General features: G+C 45.6%; 1 protein-coding gene across 1 annotated transcript; it reads right to left on the bottom strand.

Moving 5' to 3' along the window:
* Nucleotides 1–216: 216 nt before the first annotated feature.
* LOC120032307 (coiled-coil domain-containing protein 3-like) lies at nucleotides 217–8750 on the bottom strand. The gene is made up of 3 exons (XM_038978337.1): nucleotides 7985–8750; nucleotides 7520–7694; nucleotides 217–955 (listed from the first exon to the last, which is right to left on the bottom strand). The coding sequence occupies exons 1-3, from the start codon at nucleotides 8377–8379 to the stop codon at nucleotides 647–649; spliced, it is 879 nt and encodes a 292-aa protein (XP_038834265.1). The 5' UTR covers nucleotides 8380–8750; the 3' UTR covers nucleotides 217–646.
* Between the last annotated feature and the right edge of the window lie 38 nt (nucleotides 8751–8788).

Raw genomic sequence — 8788 nt, forward strand, 5'->3', positions numbered from 1 at the left:
TCTTTCTCCACTCTCTCTTTTCTTTACCTCTCTCTTTACCTAGAATGGAATTTTAGTTTGTGTTTAGTTTGTTTGGCCAAAAACAACAGATTGTGTAATCTGGAAATAAAACACCCAAGTGTTAGTAATGCCTGATTAGAGTTTATATGCAGCTTCAGTAATACATTCATATATAATGATTCCAATGCCTCATGGACATACTCTTTGGTGGTGTTGACACTAGGACAGCAACAGACAAACACATGGAACAAATGCCCACAGACACACCTACCAGAAAGTAACCTCACTTTCTTCATTCACTCTAGTCATTCACTCATCATATACTCACTCTAAATTCATTTCATCTGTCTATCCATCAGCTGTATGATAGTGCTGTATGATAGTGCTGACAGTGCTGTGTATTAATAGGAACTATACAATATCTCTCTCATTCTCTCTAGTCATTCACTAATACTAATTCCCTCTGTCTGCTATTCGAGGGCTACTGGATGCCCTCTCTATGTAATATGTGTAAGAACTACAGTATATATGGCTGAATATGACACTAAATTAGTATTGTGTGTGTGGGGGTGCATGCGTGCGTGCCTGTGAACAACAGAAATTAGAGAGACTGCCCAGCAGTCTTTAACAACATCCAGTCTAGAGGCTAAAGCGGTGTGTGTGGCGTGCGGTGTAACACAGCCTCCTGGAATCTGTTGGGCGTAGCCTCCTGTGTGATGGAATTGAGATGGTGCCCAGCCCGTCTCTCCGCTGACCTCAGCCTCTCCTCCAGCCCTTGCATCTCCTGCTCCGCCCGGCGCTGGCTCTTCCTGGCGTTCCGGAGGGAGCGCTTCACCTTCCGGACGCGCTCCTTCAGCTGCCTGTTCCTCCTCTCCAGCTGGCCCAGGCGCTCCTGCTGCTTCCTGCTCTTCTCCTCCTCCTCAAACAGAGCCCCCTGCACCGAGGAGCACAGGAGCTGGAGGGGAGGGGAGGAGAGAGAGAGAGATGAAGAGAGTGAGAGAGAGAAGAGAGATGGGGAAGAGAGAGAAAGAGAGAGAGAGAGAAATTAAATCAACATTGGATTGGAATATCTATTAGCAGAAGTGTCATTCACCTAATCATTTTAATGGGGTGCACTAACTGGTGAACTTTTTAGTGTACAACTCAATGATACTTGTGTCCCGCCCTTTTCAAAGGGCATGACACTCAATTTGTAAGATCAGTCTCTGAGTATTTATCTGAGCATAGCGCATCAGGGACGTTGAGCTGAGGGTATTCAGAAAACACGGGGCAGAATACAGCATGCCAGTTAGTATGTTGTCGGTTGGCATCAGGAGGAGAGCGTGAGAGCCCCAGTGACATCATCTTCCCATCAGTGTGTGTTCCTTTTGTTCGTTTAACTCCACCGCCTTAGTTACTTCTCCTTGGCTGGTGCTTTTCTTCTCCCCCCCTCCTCCTATCTTCCTCCAGTGAATCAAGGTGCATTGGAGCCTCTGTCATGTACAGTACCCTGTCATCTCTCCCAGAGTTATGACAGCTCAGAGAGGCCACAATTTTCCAGCTCATTGGCAGGGCGAGACCTCTCTGTGGGACTTCCTTTCCTAATGCTACGTTAGGCTACAGGTCGGCATTGCGGAGGGCCCCATTCTGCCCTAACAAGCATCCCATCTCCCTTTAAACAAAGAGTGGTATCTGGAAGGAAAAACAGAATAGTTAAAATAATGTATCTCTTCCATACTGTAACTCCTAAAGTCCAGTACTAGAGTACCAACTGTTAAATGTGCGGACAGTGTGCAATCTAAAAAATGTTGGGTTGTTTGGATGACCCAAATGTTGGTTTGCAGGTATTGGGTCACTTAGTTGGGTTGTTGATGCTGGGTTATTGAGATAGGACCCACCGGGTCAGATCAGAACACTGGAGGCATGGCTTAGTAGGGTCGTAGCTTTTAGGAAGTTGTTTTTGGCCACCTGTGAGGGTAAATGTAATTCCGGTTCATCTGTTGTATTGTCATCACATGTTAAGGTTGAACAATGACACTTCTGTAGCTATGAGTTGAGTTATATAATTAGATAGTTACCACTTTGTTACAATATGTAAATAATAATGTTGTTAATTGTATATTAGAACATAATGTGCAAAAATATTCAAGGAACATTGACATTTTAACTGTAATGACATTTACTCTCACGGGTGGCCAAAAAATAACCCTGAAAGACACACCCCTAATAGGCCACGCCTCCTGAAAATAACATACCCAGCTGCTGGGTCAACCCAGCATAAAACTGAATAAAAACCCAACTGATGGTTAAATTAACCAATGTTTGGGTAATCCAAACAACACAACATGTTGGGATATTCACACTACCCAACTGGCTGGGTAAAGATAACCCAGCATGTGTTCAATATTTACCCAGCGCTGGGTTACCAAACAACACAGCATTTTTTTAGAGTGTAGTGATAGTTTACCTCAGAAAAACTAAACCACACAATCAACGTTCCCTTACCTTTTTTGGGGCACTGAGCAAATTTTAGGTCTTGTGAGTGGAAACTTGAACGTTGTGAGAATTTTTGTGCAACTTCCGCCGCACATTTACAGTGAACACTTACAGTACCTTTACCGTTTTAGACAGTAGCCAATAAGCTATTGTGGCTACTCGATTATAATGTAGGCCTACCAACAAAACCAATGGAGCAAATCCCATAACATTTTCACATGGAAATAGCTTGTGATTTCTATGATATAGCCTAAATTAGCCTAATATGTGGTGTTCAATTCAGGACTACATTTAATTAGACTTTTAAAAACGTTTATACATTATGAAGTGATTGACATGAATTCATGATTTTTTACTTGCTCTGTAACTCAAAATTCAAAAGGCACTCCCACATCCGAGCTGTCTTTGTTGCAGGTGCACGGTAACAGTTGAATAACATAAGAGAAAAAATAAGAAACCCGCACACTGCTCTTGCTAGTATTAATTTGCACCCTTATGTAGAGATTGCTCCACACACATCCGTTCAATGCATCTGAATGGGGTGGGAGTCGAGGGAAAATAAATATGTGTTACCAAATAGAACAATGTGCATTTCATAAGTATTCGAATAACGTGCGTACATAAAACGTATTAAAACACGTCCGTAAAACCTCAACGAGGACATCAACCTATCAAGTAAGTTTTCATGTTTATTTTCCCTCGACTCTGACGAAGGCCTTCAGGTCGATATGCAAAGCTTAATAAAGAGCAGTGATACTAGCAAGAGCAGTGTACACGTTTTTTTTCTCTAATTGGTCTGTAACACCATGGGACAAATAGATGGCTGTAAATTGCATTGTATTGTGTTTTGAAATGTAGACCACACGTTTGTGCTCTTGTAGGAAGCAGTACCCCCCCTTTGCCTACCTATACTTATCTATAACTAGGCTAGTAACTCGCTAACTAGCAAAGAATATCAACGAATGTGCACACCATGGCTCTGTGCTCTGATCTGAACTGATTGCTCATGGGCTACCCCTGCCAGTAGAATTCTACTTCGTTGCGCTCTGGCTCTGCCTACAACAAGATAACAGACTCAATCTTACAAAGTTAGATTTGTTTTGGTTTGTTTCATTGAAAAGGGTCTGATATAATGTTGATTCAATCACAGAATGAGCGTTGATCTATATAGTGCAAACTAATGGGGTGAACTCAGTGAAGTTCTATTGCTTCTCTGTGCCGTCTGGCATTTCTTCTGCGCGGCAGTCCCGGAGGAGATGCGCGGCCACGCAAACACGCGCAGTTTAGAGGGAACATTGCACCCAATCCAGGGACCTGGTAGTCTGCCTGAAACCAAACTCAGTCTTTCTGACTTCAGAGTCTGGAAAGGCTGTTTTGATGTTGTCGGCACGATGTGTCGATAATGAAGGGGTCTAAACCCCCCAGGAAAAAAAACTATCAAAGCATAATTTTTTGGGGGACGAATATTGCACCAACAAACGGACTCCTGTCCGACCAGTGTGTCACGACTCTCCCTCGCTGTGTACCATGTTAGTCGCGGGGCTAGAGACCTGGTACTTTGGGACATTATCCAAAGCTAACTCCCAACCATCCACCCATCTATACCTAGCACCACCTGTCAAAACATCCGGGTGTTACCTGCCTGCTGTGGAGGATCATCTGTGTAAACACCACTTAGAGAAACAGGCACACCAGCACACAGACACACACAGACACACACGCACCCCGAGCAACACACAAACCCATAAACACACACAGCAGTCTACCCTCTGACCTGAACTGAGGTCCTCCTTCTCACAGCCTCTGAGCAGCTGTAAAACCTTCATCTAAACACCGTCTGTGTGTGTGAGTAATCCAACTGTGTGTGTGTGTGTGTGTGTGTGTGTGTGTGTGTGTGTGTGTGTGTGTGTGTGTGTGTGTGTGTGTGTGTGTGTGTGTGTGTGTGTGTGTGTGTGTGTGTGTGTGTGTGTGTGTGTGTGTGTGTGTGTGAGACTGAATGTGCAACAAGATCTCACTGTTTTACCAATTTGACTTCAGATTCCAACGTTTGTTCCCGTTTCTCCTAACATAACACTTAGAAATGTATCTAAACGTCAAATTTTGGCAGTTAGGTTTGGGATAGTTTTTTTTTGCCACACTAACAATGTCTTACTGTATTTAAATTATTTTATTTTATTTCAACTAACTTATGGTTTAGTGACAAAAGAAACAACAACAGTTACATTTAGGCATTCATTCCGAATGATTAAGTTAAGGGTTAAGGTTTGCACTGGGATTGAACACACAACCCTTGGAGCCAGAGCTCACAGTTTACTCCCGTCCACCATCCCCATCCACAACGCCCCATCCACAACGCCCACAACGCTCACCGTTGCCCCTAGTGGAAGGTTTTTAAGCCCTCTCCCGACTTCCTGGCTACCTGGATGGACGTCAAATTTCGCCTTGGATCTTGGTTGGTATGTATACATGCAGGTCTGCTTGAGTTACAGTGCGGCAGCCACAGTATGGAGCATACACTGTCCTTCTGTTTGGCAGAGTACACACTGAATACTCCACTGAGAGCATGTGTGGGGGAGTTGGGGGGGGGGGGGGGGGTCTAATTTGATATTTCCATGCCCTAGGGAAGGCTAGGGTGCATTAGATGACAAAGTATTTCCCATTGCTGTGACTGAATTCAACTAAATGAAACTTCCATTAAAAGGGGTTAGAAAGGGAGGGTTATTACACTATTGTTACTACAGTTCCTGACATTAGGTAGTGACTCAGAGCTGACTCACAGAACACACTGACTGTAATGAAGATGCTTAAAGGTGATCCGGCATTTAGGCTGGAGAAGCATTGAGGTACGGGGCATTTGTTCATATGAGAGACCCAGCTTTGTTCTCCATCTCCCTATAACTCCAGTCTCTTTATCTTCCCCTGCTCTCTTTTCTCTCTCTCCTATCTGTCTTTATCTTTTCGTCCTTCCCTCCCTCTCTCTTTCTCTCTCTTACTGGTCTCTATTTATCTGTCGTTTATCAACCCCTGCAGGCTTTTCTCTATAATAAAGGAGAGGAAGTCTTAAGAGAGAACGCTGAGTCAAGGAATTCTGAGGACAAAGTGTCCATGGATTCGTTTCGGCGCTCCGGAACTGCTCTGGAGTGCATAAGAAGGGGTTTAATCGAGTGCTAATTGGGGGTTTGGGTGTAAGTGGAGGCGCTCTCATCTTTCCTTCCCCTCCGGCAGGGCCAGCCTGCATGGGATGTCCATCTGGAACCTCAGCGTTCCCACAGGAAAACTACAGAGCAGACAGAGCTACTGTAGCCTCATCATCCTAGCCTCTCCCAGCCATTCCCTAACTAACCACCTCCATCTGCCCAACACATCACTGGAGAGAGCCGCAGTCACACGTTAAACACACACACAGGTGTAGAGGTTGTGTGTGTGTTGCGTTTAGCCTCCACTACACCACTGCGTGTGTGTGTTTGGGTGTGTGTGAGCTGTGGTTCCATTGTACAGTTCCCACAGGGTTTGTAGTATCATTTTTAAGCCTGTTTTTCTCCTATTAACTTTGTCTATATTTCTATAGCGTAAACTCTGACAACACACACATCTGCTCCTCCACATGGACACACACCCCTCGTAAGGTTGCAACCCCTGCACCTGGGCTCACGCCACGCAGAGTGTCTTTAACCCATAACCTCTAACCTCTCAACCTGTTAACCCATCAGAAACCCGACACCCGGTGTGTCACAAGTCTTCCATCAACGTAGTACAGGCTCTCTGGGATAGAGACAGGAAGAGGAGAAGACCTGACCACTGTACCTCTGAGGTTTCACATGGCATCATCCCTCCTCTCCAGTCTCCCAGAGACCCCGTTCCATTTCAGTGTCTGCAGGTCTGAAAACAATGGGTACGTAGGTGTAAGCCATATATATGGTGCGGCAGGTAGCCTAGTGGTTAGAGCGTTGGGCCAGTAACTGAAAGGTTGCCGGATCAAATCCCTGAGCTGACAATGTAACACTCTGTCGTTCTGCCCCTGAACAAGGCAGTTAACCAACTGTTCCCCGGTAGGCCATTGTAAATAAGAATTTGTACTTAACTGACTTGCCTAGTTAAATAAAGGTTACATAAATTAAAAAAATATGGTCAAGTGAAGCTACTAGTATGTTGTGAACACCGAAGGGGTATGACTATGAGCATGTGACCAGGTCAGCGACAGTCTTTGGTCCAGTGAACGTTGGGCATGGCTGAGTGTGTTTTGACATTAATATCATACCTAGGGAATCAGAGGAGGTCACATGACTTAATCAATGACTGCTTTGATCTCAGAGTCAAGTTAAAGTCTAGTTAAGCAGCGTGACCTAGACACACACAAACACACGGCTAGCTGGGCAGGTGTGTTGGTGCGGTCTCTGTGTCTGACTCTTAAACTGTGGGGGGGGGTCTCTAACTGTGTATCTATAGCTAAGGAGACATGCCAATACACCTCACACAACAGAGTAGTGTCTGAGGATGATGGTGGCTCAGAGGTGACTGTCTGTGTCTGTGTGTTACTCTGTGAAGGTCAGTGAGATGATTGCTGCAGATGTACACACATCTGCTGTATCCAGGGGTAACAAGGTTGTAAAGCATAGAGTTTAATATGTTCCATGACCGGCCTTAGTTACAACCCTGCTCTGCAACACAACTGTATGTATGTGTGTGTACGGTAGGTGTGTGTCAGGATGCATGCATGTGTGTACGTGTGGGTGTCTGTTGCCATTTTACAAGCAGTTAGCACTTCTATTTTCAGCTGTTCAGGCCCAGAGGACACTACCCTGCCTTCTCATCTCTCTTTTCCTGACCCTTTCTCTCCATATCTCTCTATTCATCTCCCTTCTTTATCTTTCATCTCTCTCTCTTTCGCCCACTCCATTCATCTGCCCTTTTCTCTATTTTTCTCCCTTTCTCTCTTTCTCCCTCTCAAACCCATATTCCCCTCCATCTCCCTTTCTCACTCCTCCCCCCTCTTTCTCTACCCCCCCATTATGTACAGTGGATACAGTGTGTTGAGTGGTCCTACCCTGCTATCCTCCTGGGGGTCCCACTCTGGGGAGAAGGTCTGGAGGGGTTGGCTGTGGGAGCAGTTGGAGAACTGGAACAGGCTGGAGAATGTACGGCGGTTCTCTAAGGTGTCTGGGAAGATGGCGTCCTGGAAGTTGACCCCGTGGGGCAGGATGTTGTAGTTCTCATCCATCCTGTAGGAGGTAAACAAACAAACACTGTGAGTGACTGAGTGCATGCTTCCTATAGGGTCAAAACGTGACCCCTAAAGAGGCTCAAGTCTGTATTATATCACCCAGTGCATCCAGAAAGGAGAGGATAGAGGAGCTAAATATTGTAGGCCTATATGCTATAAAATCTATGTCATGTTTTTGTGTGTGTTTATGATGCATCACACTCTTTTAAATGTATTTGTGATTCTGTGCGATGTACACAGGTTCCCGGTCACCAGGTCATCCTGACTCACCAGGTCATCCTGACTCACCGGAGGAAGAAGATATAGGAGTAGTTCTCCATCACGGTGTGAGACTGGCACGACAGGTACCCCAGCCCTGTCAGGTTGAGGCGCGAGCCCGCCGGCACCTCCAGCATGCTGCCCCACGCCTGGTCGCACATGAGCTCCACCTCTGCGGAGTAGAGCAACCCTTCCTCTGCGCCCTCATAACCATACCCGTACGGGAATGGCAAGGAGTTGTGGAGCCCCTCTGCCCCGCCGTACTGCTCCCGGTGAATTGCCAGCACCTTGGCGTACACAATGATCTCCGCCAGTTCCGCACGACAGCTCTCACTCAGTGGACGCCACTCGGTAGGCAGTTGGCACCCGTGCGCAAAGCTCGCCATGTAGCCAAGAGCGAGAAACAAGGACGCAAAGATCATCATGTCTGGTGTGCACGTAATTCTTGTCTTTCACTTTGGGTACTCCTGTTATTCGTTTCTCCTCTAGGGCACAAATCCGATAAAGCGTTTTCTATAAATAAATCCAACTTTTTTTACAATAAAAAGTAAAGCTCCTTTATATCCAGTGATAGGGGCATATGATAACGGCACTGTGATCGTACAGTTGAATTGTAGTCAGTTAAAACGTCATTGGTTCCAGTAAAATGTTGGATGAAAACTATTTGACAGATCACACACAGAGCGAAACAGACCTGCTCCCGGCTTTTAATCTGGGTCTCCTTGAGCAGTGGCATACGTTTGTCAGGTGTTAATTCCGTTAATGACAGAGAACTTCAAGTATATCCACAGACAGATAATCCAATGTTATGACCCCGTGTTTAAGTGTGCATTT

This window comes from Salvelinus namaycush, chromosome 38 (assembly GCF_016432855.1).
Source record: "Salvelinus namaycush isolate Seneca chromosome 38, SaNama_1.0, whole genome shotgun sequence".
Lineage (NCBI taxonomy): Eukaryota > Metazoa > Chordata > Actinopteri > Salmoniformes > Salmonidae > Salvelinus > Salvelinus namaycush.

What these genes read in the sequence shown, in the direction of transcription:
- LOC120032307 (XM_038978337.1), bottom strand. Translation starts at nt 8,379, where the DNA reads ATGATGATCTTTGCGTCCTTGTTTCTCGCTCTTGGCTACATGGCGAGC. An exon ending in TCCTATATCTTCTTCCTCCG is followed by an intron (nt 7,695 to 7,984) that starts GTGAGTCAGGAT and finishes TACCTCCTACAG; the next exon opens with GATGGATGAGAACTACAACA. An exon ending in ACCCCCAGGAGGATAGCAGG is followed by an intron (nt 956 to 7,519) that starts GTAGGACCACTC and finishes CCTCCCCTCCAG; the next exon opens with CTCCTGTGCTCCTCGGTGCA.